This window comes from Gymnodraco acuticeps, unplaced genomic scaffold (genome assembly GCF_902827175.1).
Source record: "Gymnodraco acuticeps unplaced genomic scaffold, fGymAcu1.1, whole genome shotgun sequence".
NCBI lineage: Eukaryota > Metazoa > Chordata > Actinopteri > Perciformes > Bathydraconidae > Gymnodraco > Gymnodraco acuticeps.
The window spans coordinates 430,007-450,980 of NW_022991454.1; the positions used below are offsets into that span (position 1 = coordinate 430,007).

The following is a 20,974-nucleotide window of genomic DNA, read 5'->3' on the forward strand; positions in this document are numbered from 1 at the left end:
AGAAAATATCAATTATTAGCAACAATATAGAATAAAATATAATTCAGAAAATCAATCAGGAATAGCTCCTTAACCATAATTCCTATATTCATGTTTTTTTTCTACTGTTAATGTAAGAACAAAAAGACTATTAGATAACCTATTAACATTAGACATGTATCCTCACCTAGCATATCATCATAGAGGCAATATAACCACTATCACATGTTTACCATCTGGATGATTAACTACATATCTCATATAGGAGGTAAACAGGAAGTCCTAAGTATGTGCTGCCAACTTATAGCAGATCCTCAAGAGGGATATCTTGATAGTGTAGTGCGGATAAAAAGTGAAAGCCAGAGTACACCCATTAGCTATCTACACCTCATTAACTAAGTCAATATACTCGCTCCACATTATCACAACAGCTGAGAGGAGTCTAGAGGATTTATTTGCATTTAAATGAGCTATTCATGTTTCCCCTTAAGGCTTTGAAGCCTACTCTGGTGACATCAGGAGTTCTCATCTCTGTAAGCTAAGCAAAAATATGAGCATGTCTGACACTGAGGAGACAATATATATACCTACTATACACGGTATAAGTGGAGATGAACTCGCATGCTAAATTGGATATTATTTTAAGGCAGGCTCCATTTTCAAGAGTGTCTTTTCTTGAGTGATGGCCCTTTTTAACATATTCTGTGATTCATAAAAGAGGTCCTATTATGCTATTGTAGCTTGTACCTTTAATGTAGTGTGTTATATATATTTGTGTGCATGTAAATGGTCTGCAAATCTCAAAGTTCACGCCAGAGGTAGTTTTATTCCCAGAACAAAGTGACATTACTACGTAACAACTTTGCTTCTATTGGCTAGCGCTCCAACACCTTGTACGTGATAGGCTAAGGGGCGGGACATCTCTGAGCTGTTGACCAATCACAACAGAGCCGGCCAGCTAACCAATCAGAGCAGACTGGGCTCTGGTTTCAGACAGAGGGTGAAAAGAGGTGCTGCAGCACAGGCAGTGTGAGAGAAATAAAGAGCTTTTTGAACATTAAAGCATGGAGACATGTAGAGACACTACATACATATATGAACCTGAAACTGAGCATAATAGGTTCCCTTTAACAACTCATAATTCAAAGCACATTTCCAGCGCCTCCCCTTTAGGAGGGACACACTCTTATTCCAATATTGAACCTGTTCATCAGTATGAATTATGGGTGTACATATTTTACATAATCACTGATATAGAATCGATAGACATACTAATCAAGGGCAGCGAGTATTGAGTGAAAGAGCCCACTGCCCATCAGTTATCTCTGCCTCGGGGGGGGAGGCAGCCTCCACCCTGGCGAGGAGTAGCATCATCCATCAAAAGTTTGAGACACAGAGAGGAAGTATTTGGAGTCCCGCCAATTTGAAAGAATAACCTTGAAGGCGTTGTGTCGTTGTAGACTAACAAGTGTTAACAGAGGGAATGTCATGTCATTATACCGTGTGGTTACTCTCCTCTAAAGACTATATACTGAAAGGTTAGGAAGCTGAGGACTCACACACAGCTAAGCAAATATGAATTCATCCCGTGGGTTTTCAATTGGTTTTTGCAAGATTGTGAAAATTGAAGTCATGGAAAGATATATAGATTAGTACTATCTTGTAAAAAATGTGTTTTGTTGGAAATGGCAACTGAGTGTATATATATTTATATATATAAATATTAGGGCTGTATATATAAAAAAATTAACGCCTCTAATTATTTTAACGCGATTAACACATGTGTATTTTTTGTCATCGGCCGCCCCGTAGTTTCAGAGCGCATCGACTTTAAAATACCATCTACAAGCTGGTGCTGACAGCCCCGCTCCTGCCGTCCGCTTGCGGCAGACCACACTTCCACGCTCACCGGCAGGCGGACTTCGGGAGGACCGGGAGGGTGTCTGTATGTGTGGCGCGAGCGAGCGAGAGAGAGATAATGGGCACACCTTACGTGTATTGTTGTTGTTAGCATCTGGTGCTAGCTAGCTGCGCTAACGGGTATAAGGAGCTGTTTCAATGAAAACAGAGGAGCGACATTTCACCGACAACTGCGCCGAGCACTTGACTTTATGCAGGAAGCCAGACAGTGGGACATTGTTCGAAAAGTCAGCACACTCAGCACGGATAGTGCGCAACATGATTGCAGCTTCCAGGCAGCTCCCGTTCGAGCATATGCCTTGAGTTGCACATAGCTCCAACGATCCATCACAGTGTCTCTCCACACACACACACACACACACACACACACACACACACACACACACACACACACACACAACCACAACACACACACACACACACACACACACACACACACACAACCACACACCACACACACACACAACACCACACACACACACACACAACACACACACACACACACACACACACACACACACACACACACACACACTTATACCTCATTCACACCAACGCAACTCCGGTTCAAGCTCCTTGCTAGAGCTTTTCAGGTTCAGAACGGTCTTCGGGTTAGTCCGTCTCTTTTCACACCGCCAGAGTCCGACTGGTGCTGCGTCATTGCGTCATCGTTTGCGTCACGACGTAACCGTTTGCGTGCCTGCTTCATAAAGCCAAACCGCGCGGAAACCCCTCACAGCTCACACCGACAACAACAACAATGGCCGATTGTGCTCCAGCTTCCTCTGTACCTCTTCGGAAGACCAGATTCCCAGTAGGTAGCTGGTCTCTTCAGTGGACCACTGCTGCTCGTTAAGTTTCTCCATCGTTGTGTACAAACTGGATAAAACGCCGGCTTTTTGTTGTTGTTCAGGAGTTGATCTGCCCCTGCCCCCGCCTCGACGTAAGCGTGACGTATGTGGTGCTTTTGCTCTGGCCGGACAATTTTTTGGTGCTTGAAACGAACCGGATTCCGGAGCTAAGAGGCTGCTCCGCTGCGGTGTGAACAGGAAAACCCGATGCTTTTCAAGCTCCAGCTCCGAACCGGCCCTGAAACACCGTTGGTGTGAATGAGGTATTATTGTATTGTATTATTGTATGAGAGAGGTTCCAGGTTGAATTGAGGCGAATATTTGTAATGTTCAGAGGTTGTTGTGTTGTTGTGTCATTGATCAAATGATAATAAACAAACATTAGCATAAAGCATATTTGTCCACTCATATGTTGATAAGAGTATTAAAAACTTGAAAAATATCCCTCTAAGGTACATTTAGAACAGACAAAAAATGTGCCATTAATTTGCGATTAACTATTTTAATCGACTGACAGCCCTAGTACATATATATGGTAGAGGAATTGTTTTTGCAATTTATGATATGTGAATTATTAGTAACATTATTAGTAAGAAGCTAGGGAATATCTAAGAAACATATTTCTATTACCATGAAATTGTTACATCTGCCTTCCAGTTAGATGTATCAAGATTGTGAATATGAAAGCATTACAGTATGAATATTAGTTTTGTTTATAAAAAAAAAGATAAATGTGATGTTTTTAGTGTTGTTGGAAATGTTAGTTTTTAGTTTTTAACTGAGTATAATTGTTTCTGTAATTTAATTATATATTTGTAACCCTTAGATGCTTAAGTGGGTCTTTTTTGACCCGGTGAGGTGGTTTTCTTGAAGTATCTTTGTAATTATATTTTTTTATCATTTTGTATTCCAGCTATTCCTCAAAAAACATTTTAAATTTACATTTTAAGAACTTGTAGTTTTCGTATTACTACCCCAAGCTTCCATAAGTGGATCAAAAATGTGTGAGACATTTTACAGTGTAGGATATGTCAATTATTAGCAACATTTATATATAAATGAAAAAAAATACGATTATTTTAGCATTATGTACAGTATGAAAGAAGTTAATCCTTTTCATTTTTTTTACCTTCTATTGTTTTTCCCTACATGTCCCTTATGGGTTTCCGTAGAATTGCATGATCCCCAAAAGGTTACTTTTGAGTCCTCATATCTGCTGCACTTTATTGCTAGATCTAATAGTCCACTATATATTGGATGTGTGCAGCATTTATCAGTGTGTCACCTCCAATTTCCGTACAATTTGTACAGAAACACAGACGACTGTTGAAGCCGTACAGTCTGCCGCATCAAATGTAATCCTGGGTCAGAGTACAAATCTGTTGGAGTGCTGCTCGAGTCGGACATTTTGGATCAAACCTTGTTTATAGAAGGTGAGAGAAATATCTCCTGCATAAAGGGAAGAAATCCCTCACTGCCTTTCTCTATTATTAACAACTTCTTTCCTATTCCTATACAACGGTTTACAATGTTTTACTACTCTTTTTCAATCTTTTGCTAAATCAGGAAGGGAATTCCTTAGTAATATCTAAATGTGTGTATTTAGAGATCTAAAAAAAAGCAACTACAGATTTTTATCCAGACATAAAGTCAATTTAAATGTTTTTTCTAATCTATATTTAAATTCCCAAAATGTCCCATATTAATTAGATTTACAACTAAATAAAACTTGATGAATAGGAATATTATTTACTTAAATCATGAATCTCATAATATGATATTCTTTCTTTACTTTTTTTTTATGTTAACAAATTCGTTGCCAAAACCACCAATGTGTTATTCAATCTCAAAACACTTTTGAGTTTCCATGCCCTGTATCCCACTGGTCATTGTAAAAAAAATGGGTTAAATGTGTGTTAAATAAGCAGGAAACCTGAAGTCAAATGTAATTCCTTTTAAGACCTTTTTTAAGACCCTTTCCATACATTTTAAGACCTCATCGCCACTTTGAGTTTTAACCGAACCTTGGAGACACACTTTACCTCACATTGACTATATACAGTATTGATTGTCCTTCCTCCTTATCTTCCAACCATTTGGACGCAGACTTGCATTTCCCCATAACGATGTTGCTTAGCAACCGGCGTAAACGGACCTTCGCGCGCTATCAAGCAGTGAGCGTGCGATGTCCTGTTCAGATGACGTTACATCCAACGGGATGCCATCAATAAACTACACAGAATCACACTACACACCTACGCAATGATTACATTCAGGCAGACTGTAGAATACAACCTCTTTGGGCCATTTATATACTTATTGAAAACAAGCTACAACATTTAATACCTTGGAAAATGCTGTTTAATACTTTTTAATAGCCTTAATTTTCACTAAATTGATTTATCAACTTTTAATACTTTTTAAGACCCTGCGGACACCCTGTGTTAAAAACGATTTACATATGTGAGATTCAATAACTTCCTAACACAGCTGGACACTGTAGTTTTTTGTTGTAACATTACACAGACACAAGTCAATAGTGCATTTATTGGCACTATTTTTCGGACGATTAGTACACATTTTGAGGCCTGTAGATATTTAGAAAAGGGTGCATGTTCTTTATTATGAAAAATCATGTCACCCAGTACAAAAAGTAAGGATTATGGATGTGTTTTAATAGTTTTGGGACATCAATCAACCTCTATGGAAAAGATTAAGTGTTAACAGTGGACCAAAAAAACCTTGTTTATCATTTGTTTTGGTCTTGTCATTGTTTTTTGACAACAAGAAAAAACAAAGCTCAACAATATCGTGTCAAACATGTCCTAACTGAATCAAAAAGTCCCCAAAAGAGCTGCCGGATTAGAGTGGTTATAGCTGGAGGTTATAGCTGCCAAGTAAGTGGGTTTGACTACTGAGCCTACCGAAACACTTCAGGCAAAATCATCCTCTCTATCTCCCCCTTTCAACTCTGCATCTCCAGACACTCTCTGGAAAAAATCACAAATCTTATCAATCCCTACCCTCCATGATTTAATCAAAAACATGTTTCTTAAATGCTCTAATTCTCACAGCGATATTTAAAACTCAAGTGTTTCCACCCTGTTTCGGTTTCAACAGGCTATTAACCGATTACCGGAAGTAAGATGCATTTAAAATAGTGTGACATTAGAAAGCTTTGACACTCTTATGATATGTTGACTTTTGACCTTTCAGGTGTAGCATTTGTATTGTACTCCCTATGTGGCTCTAGTCTTATAGCTTGTCTTATAAGATGTGTGAGAAGCCTCAAGGTATGTGTAGTGTCAGAAATACAGTCACATTGGACGTAAAACTAATTACCACCAAAAGGTCACCGTGTTAACAGTAGGGAATAGGATAGGTGTTGCGCGTGGTGTGTATTTGACTGTTACAGAATACCTCCGCCTGCCTCCCTGCAGAAGAACAACTCAAGTACTTTAGGGAGCTTCACTTCCTATAAAGAATAACATGACACTCTCCAGTAATACCAGTTGCCCTTAAATTATTCACTTGAACCTTCACCATTCAATCATGCTGTGGCGTTAATTAAGCAATACCACGAGTAATAAAGAAGATGGATGACACTCGGTCATGCATGAGTCTGTGACAACAACTGAACGCTGGTAAGGTCAGAGCCCAACAATTGATGGAAGTGTCATCCTATCATCGTGGAAATCAGCAGAATCAGAGAGTAGATTGACTTCTCACTCGTCCCGGGGTGCAAACAAATGGCCTGAGACATATCGGTGGCCTTGTCCCCAAACGCTAACCCTCAGAATCTAATCAGAGCCAGCGATCGCTCACTTGCTGTTAATGTCATCATTTATGCCTGTCCGATAACTGGCACATACAGTAGGCATATATTGACTTCCCTGTGCTTTAGGAATATGAAGTCCAGAGGCTGACAGTTCGACTCATCAACATCTGTCCAACAGTCAATCATCGCGACGGTCACAAATCGCTAAAATCGAGTCATCAGAAAAATATGAATCTGCAAAAGTGATAATGCTGACTTGGCGTGTTGGAATGTTGCTTTTCTTAGTTTGGTGTTCTTTGAATTGAATTGTATAATATTAATAAAACGGATGTTTCAAATGTGGTATCTAATTTATAAATGGAATTAAAACATTCATTTACTTTTCATGTAACTTGATATCTCCGCTTCAATCCAGAAGTTTGAATCCAACATATTTATAAATGAAAGTTAAAGATTAGATTAATCTACTACTCATTATTATAGATGGACATTTTACACATAAAACAGCGACGTTATAAATGAATCAACCAACCAATATAAACATTAGTTCATATTAGATCTATTTGGAACAGACATAGTGGTATCGTATTGTGTATAATCAGATAAGATTACACTTAAAGGCATTATCTGAATAATACGTTTTACCTTCAATGTCAATTACGTTTTGTGATTAATATTTATTTGCTTCTGTATAATGCTGGATAACCTCTTCACCTACTTGCACATATTGAGCGACATTATTCATTTGGAGTCGAATTTCTGAAGTGCTTTTAGCTCTGTTTTTGGTCTCTAAGAACTCCAGAAGAAAATGTCCGTCTCTAAAGTTGCTGAATGCTGCTCTATGTTCACCAGTTAGTCTTGTTTTGTGTGTGAACAATCACAATCCATCACACCTTGAACTTTATGTATATATGTCATGATGTATGTATTTGCCCTGTGTTGAATTGTATGGAACAAGCTGTAATAATCTAGCCTGGCTGTGTGGTCATTAAAGAATCTAATCTAATGTTTGCTGCTAAACGGGTAGAGTAAAGGTGTTTTATAGCTTTTGTTATAGAAAACCTCTGTGGCTAAAATTTGGAGTAAGGCCTGATGGTCAATTACATTGTTGGTTTTTCCAAAATGTGTTAGTCACTGCAAACAGAAGAGGTCTTGAGCATAAACACATATTAGGATGGTGGGTCCAGTAGTATGCAAGATTAGCTTCAGCATGCACTCACACAGCACACACACACACACACACACACACACACACACACACACACACACACACACACACACACACACACACACACACACACACACACACACACACACACACACACACACACACACACACATTATCAGCAGTTTAAGTGGATATATGAACAACACTGATTTAAGCAACTTTAAGTCAAATATACTTATCCTACCACCCGTTCTTTAATAGTGGAGAGCAGCACTAACAGCATTGCTATGATTTACCATAAAGCTTCACTTCACTTGGACTTGTTTGTAGATTTGTGTTTGATCTGCGTTTACGATTTAGGCTAAACTCTAGTCGGCACACAGAGGGAGTTAATACTTCCCCAGAGAGATGTTTCCATGTGTGTCACGTTATCAAGAAGAGCCCAGCATGTCACTTCATTGGTGTGTCTTTCTCAGAAGTCACAAACGTTGGACCAAAGACAAGCAGAGAAAAACAGACTTACATGCAAAGGTGAGGCTGGCCTCCCTGCTGACGATGGTCCCGAAAGAGTTGGAGGCGAGGCACTGATACGTTCCAGCATCCTGGTCTTTGTTCAAATGGCTGATTCTGAGGTTTCCTCCAGAAAGGCTGTAGTGGGATCCAGATTTGGGATTGATTTCTGTGCCATTCAGTTTCCATCTGAGAAAAAAAGATAAATAAATGGAGAAAATTAACATGTAAATGAGCAAGTTAAACATTGTTCGCTGTAGACTCGGGCGATGGATGCGTTCCAGGCTACAAGACGAGGAACGTGACTTGTAGGCTACATTTGATTGTTTTTTAAAAGGTGAGAGGGGCCCGGAAATCACCCCCCCCCCCATATTTGTGTTAATCTAAGCAGCAGTGAAACACAGTGGTGCCAAGGACTTGACTCTCTTTGAATAGATAGCATTGCAGGCCATCCATCTTTCCAGAACCCATTCAAATGCTGCTTAATCATTATGGTGGCACAATTAAAACAGATGCCTGAATCATTTCCGTCACACATTCTAGGCCATTCCACACAATGGGTGTAAGGGGTGATCAACAAAGGGTATAATACACCTAAAATGGCAACAGGTTCTTCAATCTCTTCGCACAGATGCATCATATTAGAAAAACCAGATGGGGGAAAAATCAGTCAGAGCAGAAAAATGGTTTCAAGCCATAACTTACTACAGCCAAGGCAAAACAAAAAAGAACTCACAAGCTGTTATTTGTTGTCAATGATTTATAACCATCAAGGCAATACAAATCTCTGCGCGGATAAACAAGCATAAAGCCCCTGTCACACTGTCCCGAAATTGACACCCGATGGACACACGATAAAGGAAATGTTCAAATTCGGCTGTGATCGTAGCAACATCGGGCCATTCGTGAGGGCATCTTAAGCCTTCGTATGACCGCCGGTGGAGTTTCTCAGGCTCCGGCAGCAACTTCGTGAGCGGCAACTTCGTAAGGCACTCGTGAGGGCATCTTGTCAAGTCGTGTCATCTTCGTGTTATCATCGGTGCATTCACCCTCACTCTGATCGGGCCGAATGCCCGATGGCACCGATGATAACAAGATGCCCTCACGATGGCCTTACGAAGGGCAAAATTGACACACGAATTCAACACGAAAATGAACCTTCTCAAGGTCCTTCGGCAATTTTTTGGCATGCCAAAGATTTTGCCACCGCTCACGAAGTTGCTGCCGGAGCCTGAGAAACTCCACCGGCGGTCATACGAAGGCTTAAGATGCCCTCACGAATGGCCCGATGTTGCTACGATCACAGCCGAATTTGAACATTTCCTTTATCGTGTGTCCATCGGGTTGTTTTATTGCACAACAAAATCATGTAAACATATTATGTAAATAACCCAATTTGTGTTCTGTGAAACTGAAAAGGATATAATATATTATTTTGAAGGCGAGTTGACAGGAAGTTGTTGTTGCTATGGAAACAACAACATTACGGAGAAAACGTAATATTTTCTACATATAACGACGGATAAAGTAAAGAACAAAGTCTGAAGATATCAGTACAGTATCATAGTACTGTAACATAATTGTTTTTGTTACTTTCGTTGCAGTTGTATGTCTTAAATGTAATGTAAATGTTGCCTTCGTGTGTGGTTCGGGGCCATCTTCGTGCGAAATTCACAATTCCATATTCGTGTGTCCATCGGGTGTCAATTTCGGGACAGTGTGACAGGGGCTTAAAGGAGCGTTTTATACTTTATTGGAAAGTGGACATTGCAGATTTGATTTGCGCCCAAGGTGATTTAGCTGTTGATTATGTCTTCGAGGAGAAGTTCTACATTTCCGTCTGCTTTGATTTCTTAATGTTCTCCAAGTGATTTAAGGGTCAGCTGGGAAAACAGTGTATTCTTACATTTGGAAAAGAAAGCGGCTATGATAACAAAAAAGGCTTTTCTTAAGCCTTTGTGAACAGCAGACAGAAGTTACGAAAATCTGTGTTTGTGCACTTATATATGTGCCAATTTGGTGACTGGAGGTATGCAAAGCTTTTTGGAGGAAGTGCTGACAATGGTGTTGGGTATTGTATTGCTATATTTTATATTTTGTAGTATATTATCACAGGGCTTATTTGAAAACTCTGTGCAATGTTTTTTATTTAAGGAGAATAGAAAGTTGCTAAGGAGGATCAAGGGACTATGTGCATTCATATCAATCCGCAGAAAGGAGTTCGGTCAATTTAACGTCAGCTGTGGAGAACAAACAACAGTTTTCTCCATCAGAAATCACCACAGAATACTTTTGGATAATTAATTTTTAGTTAGAAGAAAGAGGGCTGGACGTCAGAGAAATCAGCAGAAGAAGACAAACAGGAAGTCAACACTAACAGGAACAGCAGAAGAAGACAGACAGGAAGTAAACATTAAAGGGAACAAGGTATGGACTCTGGCAGTTTTTAAAGACTAGTTAATGGAAAAGAAAATGATAACATACAGACAGAAAACCTCAATCAGTGCTGACGTCATTTTAAGTTACGTCGCTGTCGCGGCAGTTCCAGCTGTTATTACACAATGGAAGTATTACGATAACTCTATAAAGGGTCTATGCAGGAATCCTGAAGTCAAATGTAAAACCTTTTAAGAGCTTTTTTAAGACCCTTTCCGTACATTTTAAGACCTCATCGCCACTTTGAGTTTTAACCGGTTACCTTGGCGACACACTTTACCTCACATTGACTATATACAGTATTGATTGTCCTTCCTCCTTATCTTCCAACCATTTGGACGCAGACTTGCATTTCCCCATAACGATGTTGCTTAGCAACCGGCGTAAACGGACCTTCGCGTGCTATCAAGCAGTGAGCGTGCGATGTCCTGTTCAGATGACGTCCAATCCAACGGGATTCCATAAATAAACTACACAGAATCACACTACACACCTACGCAATGATTACATTCAGGTGCACTGTAGAATACAACCTCTTTGGACCATTTATATACTTATTGAAAACAAGCTACAAAATGTCATACCTTGGGAAATGCCGTTTAATACTTTTTAATTTTCGCTAAATTGATTCATCAACTTTTAATACTTTTTAAGACCCCCTGTCTATTAAACAAAGTAATTTGCCTTTTTCGTTGCAAAAAATCTACTGTGTTAATTGAGTCTGTACAGGATCTTCTTAATACACAAGTAGGAGCAGATGACATGAAAACCCATGTTCCTCACCCGCCTACTCGCACTGAAACGTCTTACAAACAGCAATAGATGTGTGGGCCCGGCATTGCAGCACTCACAAAGCGCCTCTACAGAATGTTTTTCTTTTAATAGACAAAGTGTGTGTAGCACAATAGTCTTTCACCGCCCTTCTCCGGTTCAGTCATAAGTAAGTGCGTGCTCTCAAGAGTCTTATTACTACACACAATAGAGAGAAGCCTGAGGAGGGTGGTGGCTGCGTCTCTCAGGACTACAGCAGAGATTTATTTGCAGCAGAGGTGGAACAAACAAAGATCAACATAAATACCTCACAGCCATGCAACACCTTTAACTGATATTACAAAAAAGCACAGTGGACCGGGGACGGAGGAGAGCGTCAGTCAGTATCGGACAATAATAGTGGCGTTTGAAAAGCGGTCCCGATATGTGTTTTCTTATCACATTCATAATTGCTAGGCGAGAGCATTATATCCAAATTAGAACGATTTAAGGGGCACTACTATGCTTTTTGAGATTTTGCTTCCCTGAAGTGTGTTGTATAGGGTTGTGTGCATGTAAATGGTCTGCAAAGGCATAAATCCCAAAATTCCCCGCTGCCTGGAACACCTCCATTTAACTACTATGTCCCTTAAGTGACATCACTACGTAACACTTGCACTTAATTTGGCTAACGCTCCAACACATTATAACTGATAGGCTAAGGGGCGGGACATCTCTAAGCGGTTGACCAATCACAACAGAACAGGACAGCTAACCAATCAGAGCAGACTGGGCTCTGGTTTCAGACAGAGGGTGAAAAGAGGCACAGGCCGTATGATAAAAAATAAAGAGCTTTTGAACATTAAAGCAGAGACATGTCAGAGTAGAGGGACTAAAATATAAAACCTGATATTGAGTATAGGGCACCTTTAATTGGGTGGCTTGAAAACTGTTTCAAAAGATGTAGCCGACAGTGCCCGTTCTATACCTCTTATCCATGTTATTTTTAAAACATTACACAAGACAGTTAATTGGGCCTAGAAAATGTTTTGATGTATCTGAGTGAGTAATCATGTCTCATGTTGAAAAGGATAGCTGATTTACACAGTTGGAGGCCAACATTGTGAATCGCTTAATGTATATCGTCTGGTAGTTATTCATAGCGGTAGTTAAAGATAATTGGCCACCAAGAGCTGCCAATGTTCTTTTCTGACTAATTGAATGGCCTTTGACGGCTCAGACAGTCACTTTAAGTCCCTTTAAGGCAATTAGGTAACAACGTTAACGCCACTAAGTGACAGATATTCACATTTTTGTGAAACTCAAAACATTCTTACAGATATATCGACACCGTGAGAAAAGGCCACATGAGAGTTACTGTGGATCCAGTGATTGTCCAACCTATCCTTCTGCGTGGGAAGCGTGGGGCAACAGATTACATCAAACACATATAAACCAGATTATTTATTAATTCCTTTTACAAAGATTTATTCTGGCAAGCTGGCCAAAACAGCAGCTCCATTTGTTCGGCACATGCTTCATGCAATCATGTAACAGGCCGTGTACACAGTAGCATAATACCGAACCATCTGCTATGAGGCTGTGAATGTTACACGGTCTGTTTCTTTTCTGAAGCCTGGTGTTTTGGGGGAAAGTACTTTTTACAACTACACTTCTCATAGTTGAGTCTAGACCAGAGGTCGCGTTAACCGAATATTTTCCGTCTATGACGAATTTTTTTGAACAATGACGGAAAAATCTGAAAGCAGTCCGTCATGTTGACAGATCAGAACAAACTCAGAACAGCGCAGCGATGCTCCGGTATTATGCCGTGTTATGCATGGCCGCCCAAAAGGAAATTATATAGTTTCCAAACCTAACTTTGCCGAACAGATCAACAAAAGTATTAGCTTTCCGCTGTGCGCGCTCCCGCGAGGTGCTGCGGGCATGCATAACACGGCGCTAACTAGTGCTGCATACTAGGGGTGGGCGGATCGATCCCAAAATATCGATACTTCCGATATTACGTTACGTTTCAAAATATCGATACTAGAGCCAATAGGATCGATACTGTTATACTTTTTTTCTCGTCTCCTCTACTCGTCAATTTCTTCGAAAAACTATGTGCAGACGAACACAAGTATATGCTCTTTTCTTCTCTCTCCACTGCTGTCTTCTTCTCCTCGAGGCTCCCTGCCTGAACGCCGATTATCAAGCTGACTGACAGCAGCCAGCAGGGCAGGACAGCAGCAGCCAGCGACTCGCGAGTGCAACACACACACGCGCATGATGGCTGAGAGAAAGAGCAGCGTTGTGTGGAGCAATTTCACAACTGGCAATTAAAACTTAGCGAACTGTGATGTGTGCAAGAAGACAGTTCGCTACTTTGGCCACTTTGTATTGTTATTTTTCATGTTTGCACTTTAAATTTGCAAAAGTAAAACGTGTATTTGTCTATAAAAACTGTCCTGTCTTTATTCATGAAAATGAATTCAGATTTAGTCTATTTATGATGATTTCAGCTCAAAAATCATGTCATGCAGCTCTCCCCTATATGAAAGTACATAAGACGCTTTTCATTAAAAAAAGTATCGGTATCGATATCGGTATCGGCGATACTGGCCCTGAAATACTTGGTATCGGATCGAATCCAGATTTTGTGGTATCGCCCACCCCTACTGCGTACCGGTACGCCGAACCGGTACTGGACTTGTAAAAAGTTTCGGTTCAAGTCCGGTTAAAACCGGAACGTCGGGAACCGGTACTTGGACTCGCAAAAAAACTAGCACTTACGTATATTCTGGTGTCTGTGGTTATTTAAACATTCCCTGATAAACGTTATTCAGCGGTAATAAATGAGTGCTAATCCCAGTGTGCTCAGTGTACAATATCACATGTCATTTCACCTTCGATTCACGGTTTGAAAACGTAGCATTTCGCCACATGCTAATGCTAACCGAAAGTGAAGAATTTTCAGAATAAAAGTATTAAGTTAATAGTGTGAACTTCCGGTTTTTTCAGAATAAAACTGATTTAAATTAAATAGTGTATTTAATTCAAAATTACGCCATATCAACATTGATTTTAATTTCTAACAGTATGTATGCACATCACTATGTATGTAGTATGTACTGTATAATGTACACATGTAGAGTTGTAGAAAATACATGGTGTACAGACAGTACAGTACACTCTGACTGTACAGTCACTACAGTGTAGTGGACTCAGGGACTGTTTGGTTACTTTAGTTTGGTAAATGAAATAAATGTTTGAACTGTGTAGTAGTTCACTGTAGTTGCTGTCATAAGTCATTTGTAGACTAAGTGGCAACACATTTTTTTTTTACATTTGTACTTTGTAGAGAAATCTAGACACAAGTTGGAAGGGAGCACAATACACCTGACGAGTTTGAATTTGAGTTGATTATGAGTTAATTTTCACACAACTTGACACAAGCCATGGGTTCAGGTCCGGACTTATAAGTCCGGAACTGAACCTGAACTTCTGGACTTTAGTCCGGACCTGAACCTGAATGCGAGTCCAGGTACGCAGCACTAGCGCTAACAGTTCACGAGCGAGCGTCCGCGTCCACCCCCCCCCCCCCCCCCCCCCCCCCTCCCCGTTGACAGTTCACGAGCGTGCTCTCTCCATTTTCTAAATCTGATCTAAATTGTTTTATCAATATTTTTGGACTTCTTAATACATGGGATATAGACGTTTTGGTGGGACACTTTTTATATTACTTACTTGAAAAAATCTCCAATTCACTTTCCTGTAATGTATAGTATGTCTAGGTTTAAAAACGTTCATTATTTGTGCATTTTCATATTTTGATCATGGGGTAGTGGTGCACTTTAGCCTCGTGGCTGTTTTGGAAAGATCTTGCAAAAAGTAGCCTTCGAATTTGTATTCCCTAGAAAATAAAGCAATAACAGCAAAAACCCAGCAACATAACTGGGAGGCTCTATATTCTATTTAACAAACCAGTAGCTCCAAAGGATGCTGCAACTTCAACGTAAAGACATGAGCATAAAATTGCACAACATTATTTAATTCAAAGAAAACAAATAACAGCCACATGGTTATTTGTTTTTTGCACTGCATTTAGCATTGCTTAGCCTTATCTGGTATCAGCTGTTTTGGCATAATTTGGGAGCAGGTATTTTTGTGTAGCACTCTAACTAATTATAGAGTATAGCCTACCGCGTAAAGGTGTTGGTAAAACGAAATAATGAGCTATTTTCACATTATTTCAAATGTCTTATATTGTATTTAGAAACATGATAGTGTGGTATGTCCATATCTCACTTTCCTGTAATGTATAGTATGTATTAAAGGATTTGAACCATTTACTTGAGATACTGGAAGTTGATTTTCGTTGCTTACTCTCCTGGTTTTTTTAAAACAAGAAAATATCTTCTCTTCAATCTTGTTCATTGCAGACAATAGCGAGCACATATATTGGCGTGTGGCATGACATGTAAAGCTGTCACAGTTTACAGCTGTCCAGTTAATGAACTTGGAGCATGATTTAGCTTTTGTCTGCTGGTGGAAACACATCTTTAGACGCTCTGACAGGACCGCACAGCGACCTTGAAGGGAAACGGCTGATTAGGTCATCCTCTAAGCTGGCTCGATCCCAAGTATTAAATGTACCAATCCTTACAAATCTCACCACAGCAATTCCAGTGAGCAAACACGATTGACTTGAACTTTTACTAGCCAGGGATGCTGCAACACAACACAACACTAAGAAATAAGGAGGGAAAAACTGCTGCTCTTTGAATTGCGCAGCAGATCAAATATGTATGAGCCGGGTTCATGAGAGCTTAACAAGCATTCCTTGCTTACAGATAAACAAGAAAGGTTTCCAGCAGGGGGTAAAGGAAAAAGATCCACCACAAAAGAGAATTCGTGGAACACATTCCTATAATTCTGATCAGCTAAAGCTTGACTTGCGAGGACTAAAATGTCAGTTTTTTTTTTAAAGAAAACAACAAAGGCCCGGTTCTCTTGTTGCAGCAGAAAGAGACCAATCCTGGAGCACTTTCCTTCAGGATGAATGGAAGACAGAATCTGAAGACACAGTGACAATACCCAACGCGATATTAGAGGACACTTCCCCACGTCATTACTGTTAACAGCACAATAAAGTAAGGCACATTTGAAAGTTCCAAACACTTTCTGAGTCCCTGAAAGTCAAATGTTCTGTCAGCAGGGTAGCTTCAGGCTTTGTCAGATTAGAAACTTTCTGGTTTCCAGTTTTAGAACAAAGTGTAGAGTTTATGGATTAAATTGTCTGAGATCAAAAGAACAATATGTGTTCTCTGTTGTAAGGTTTATCGTTTCAGTTTGAAAAGCTGGAAATCCATAATTCTGTATTTACCTTGTATTCGTATTATACTATCACAAATGTACACGAGCATAAAGAAAACTTTTGACAACCATTTTTCAAATTCTATTGCACTCAGTTTTAAAAGCTAAATCAATACATTGGAATTGTAGGAGGCATGTAGTGTCAGTCAGACTGCCCACTGAGAACATGTGTTTTCACATGCATGTCCTTGTGTTTTCAACAAACATCTCTAAATGATTGGAAGCAAGACCATATCAGTGTTCCAGAGATGAATTAATGTTTAAAAAATAGATGTTGATAAAACATACCATGGCTTATACTGTCACAACTGTATTGTAGTAAAACAAACATGTCTTTCTTATGGCCATTTGGCATCTCTTGAGCTTCCAATTGCTCCCATGCTGGTGTGGATGCAATTAAGATAGAGTGACATTTGAATTGAGATAGCGGGTGAGATGTATGTTATGGTTAATCTGTTTTACATTAAGGCAAATCTGAAACATTGCATCTGCTTTTGAAATGTCCTGTTGCACTCTAACCATAGATCTACAGTAACACTTAGCAAAAACACTCAAAAAAGTATGACAATGGCTGAGGGATTTGGCTTGGGAAGTTCAAGTCTCTATTGTGCGTAACATATTGTTTTGGTCATCATGGGACCATGCCAAAGAGCACTGCTGAGGTGTACTTGAGCAAGGAACCCAAAACTACTCCTGGGGTGATCATAACCATAATCGTATTCCCAAAACTGTCATTATTGTACAGGCCACAATCTGAAGTTATAACATTTAGAAATGTAGAAATGTTCCTCCTCAAAAGACATAGTAAATATGACACTGGAAAGTTCTGAAGCATAGGTTTGATTATCGTCAACAAATCAATCCCATGAAAATACATCAAAAATATGTTTGGCTGAAAACTCAACTGAAAACCCTGGACGTGTTTCCATGCAGCGCTTCCTTGGTATTCTTACACTTGTTGTTACTTTACTAAAGTAACAGCTCTGAGTTCTTCCACCTTGTCACCGGCTTTAAATCATGTATGGACACCCACTTCTGAACTGTATGTCTCACCTGAAAACAATCTCCAGATCTATGGCTAGCCAGGGCCTATATATACTATTTTTTGACTTAATTATAAAGTGACTGTGGGGGATTTGGGGATATGGTTTGACCTCTTTCTCTCCTCATCCATCCTTTGATTTAAAAAAGAGACAGCGACAGGAAGAGGTGAGGAAAGAGCAGAGAAGAAGAGCTCCTCTGGGAGGCATGGCAGAGAGTGGGTGGGGAAAAATTGTTTTAAGGGACAGCGAGTCTAGATATGGGACAGTCACATTTTATCTGTCACTCAATACATTCTGTCTTCCCTTTCCTGTCTATGGGTTAGGAGCACTGTCTTGTATTCTCATAAACGTTTTGAAGGGGAACTTATTTTCCCCCGGGGAAACAGTTACAGTATTAAACTAATGGTTAAGCTTTGGGAATTGAAACAAAATAACTTAGTTAAAGGTCACCTATCATGCTATGTTTAGGCAATAGCATGATATGTGTCAGATATATAAAAATTAGGGCTGTCAGTCGATTAAAATAGTTAATCGCGATTAATCGCAAATTAATCGCACATTTTTTATCCGTTCTAAATGTACCTTAGAGGAATATTTTTCAAGTTTTTAATACTCTTATCATCATATGAGTGGACAAATATGCTTTATGCAAATGTTTATTATCATTTGAACAATGACAAATATTCTCATGAATATTAAACACAACAACCTCTGAACATTACAAATATTCGCCTCAATTCAACCTGGAGCCTCTCTCATACAATAATACAATACAAAGTGTGTGTGTGTGTGTGTGTGTGTGTGTGTGTGTGTGTGTGTGTGTGTGTGTGTGTGTGTGTGTGTGTGTGTGTGTGTGTGTGTGTGTGTGTGTGTGTGTGTGTGTGTGTGTGTGTGTGTGTGTGTGTGTGTGTGTGTGTGTGTGTGTGTGTGTGTGTGTTGGATCGTTGGAGCTATGTGCAACTCAAGTCTATGCTCGAACGGGAGCTGGCTGGACGCTGCAATCATGTTGTGCACTATCCGTGCTGAGTGTGCTGACTTCTCGTACAATGTCCCACTGTCTGGCTTCCTGCATAAAGTCAAGTGCTCGGCGCAGTTGTGGCGAAATGTCGCTCCTCTGTTTTCATTTAAACAGCTCCTTAGATCCGTTAGCGCAGCTAGCTAGCACCAGATGCTAACAACAACAATGCACGTAAGGTCTCTCTCTCGCTCGCTCGGGCCACACATACAGACACCCTCCCGGTCCTCCCAATAGCCAGTCGGTGCCTGCCGGTGAGCGTGGAAGTGTGGTCTGCCACAAGCGGGCGGCAGGAGCGGGGCTGTCAGCATTAGCTTGTAGATGGTATTTTAAACTCGATGCGCTCTGAAACTACGGGGCGGCCGAGGAAAAAACATACACATGCGTTAATCGCGTTAAAATAATTAGTGGCGTTAATTTTTTTTTTGCGTTAACGCGTTATTAACGCCTTAACTTGACAGCCCTAATAAAAATATATAAAAAAACATGTCTATGAAGTGTTTTGCTCCAAATACCAAACAGATCACCCATTCTAGCCTCGACGCCATATCATGGAGTATTTCTGAAACAGTATGGAGCTCAAAGCCTTTCTCTCTTGCTGACAGGGCCGTGGGTGTAAAGCCAGCCTACATTTCCGATATTACGTCATATCAGATGCAAATCTGGATCAGCTCTGTTGTTCCCCCGTTTTTAGATATTTGGGTACGGAGGAAAAGAGAGAGGGTTTTATTTTCTGACGCTCCTTGAGTTCCCTGACGCACCGGGGACACATATTTATGTATAAAAGACATCAAAAAGTGCATTTTGAATGATAGGTCACCTTTAAGTTTAGAAAAAGATTAGGGTTAGCATAAAAAATATATAGATTTACATGAGATAACTATGTAACACGTATAAGATGTAAGAGCTAGGAGGTGAATTCATTGTTGGTTTTGATATTTTTAATGAATTTGTTGACAATAGGGCTGTCCCGAATACCATTTTTCGGGCTCCGGATATTCGGTAGTAATCAGCAGCGAATATTCGGATATTCGGCCCGTGCAGGGGGGGTGCGTAGTAATCGGCAGCGAACCGCTTCAACGCGTGTATTTCAGTTTATTCACGGCATTCATTTTGTTATTTTACAGTATTGTTGTGTTATAGTTATTTGTTAATGTAACCCAATTTGTGTTCTTTGAAATTGAAAAGGATATCGCATTGTGTTTGTTACTTTCGTTGCAGTTGTATATGTCGTAAGTGTAATTTGGCTTGGCTTCCTATTTTGTATGGACATGCTTTTATTTTGAAGGAGAGTTAGCGCTGTTGACAGGAAGTTGTTGTTGCTATGGAAACAATGTGACGGAGATTAACGGAGAAAAGTAATATCTACATATAAAGACGGAGAAAGTAAACGATAAAGTGTATGGTTATTAGCACCCCCCGAAGAGGCACAAGCTCTTACGTTGATATTGGAGATTTCAATAAATTCAATTTGGCAGCCGCAGTGCAGCGCGGCTATAAAAAAAACAAAACGAATATAACCGAATAACAAAATTGAAACCCGAATAGTAATCAAACGAACGAATATTCGAATATACAGTTGACAACTAGAACAATACAGAATAATAACCAGACTCATCCTTTAAGTTGTGCTGATTCTAGCAGTTTTGAAGGTAGAATTTGCTTTAACTTGACATTAAAGTGTCATTAATTCATCAGTTGTGGAAAATCCCTTAATTTTCTAGTAACCCATTAGTGCCTCTAAGCCTGATACATTTGCTGAAAAGTGAGTTATTTATATATATTTAATTATACGATAGGATAAAACAAAAGTCACATGTGACCAAAGAACAAAACACCCGCAGTTTATTTAAATCTAACTTAAAAACATGGTTAGTGGAAAGTCAGCTCTGTCAACACTGGCACTTTACAACGCTCTGTTTGTACTGTACATGTGCCTTGACCTGTTGCTATCTGTCTGCTTTGTGAATATGTATTTTAGTTTAGTTTTTAACTTTTTATACATGCTTTTATCATAATATAAGCATCTCTGTTGAATGTTGTTTTACTGATTGTATTTTCCCGTTATTTGAAGTGAATTTTTGTTTTTAGGATGACTTTCAACATCTGTCCAGGGATTACAGACAAAAAATAGCCTGTTGGCTAACT

At 39.7% G+C, this 20,974-nt stretch overlaps 1 protein-coding gene across 1 annotated transcript in view; it reads right to left on the reverse strand.

Annotated features, from left to right (window-relative positions):
* The window catches only part of LOC117532968 (contactin-4-like), a 203,317-nt gene that overhangs the window by 126,519 nt on the left and 55,824 nt on the right, over positions 1-20,974 (reverse strand). Inside the window, exon 4 of the mRNA XM_034196589.1 lies at positions 8,220-8,395. Coding sequence (XP_034052480.1) covers positions 8,220-8,395 — 176 coding nt within the window. The remainder of the gene's footprint in view (positions 1-8,219; positions 8,396-20,974) is intronic.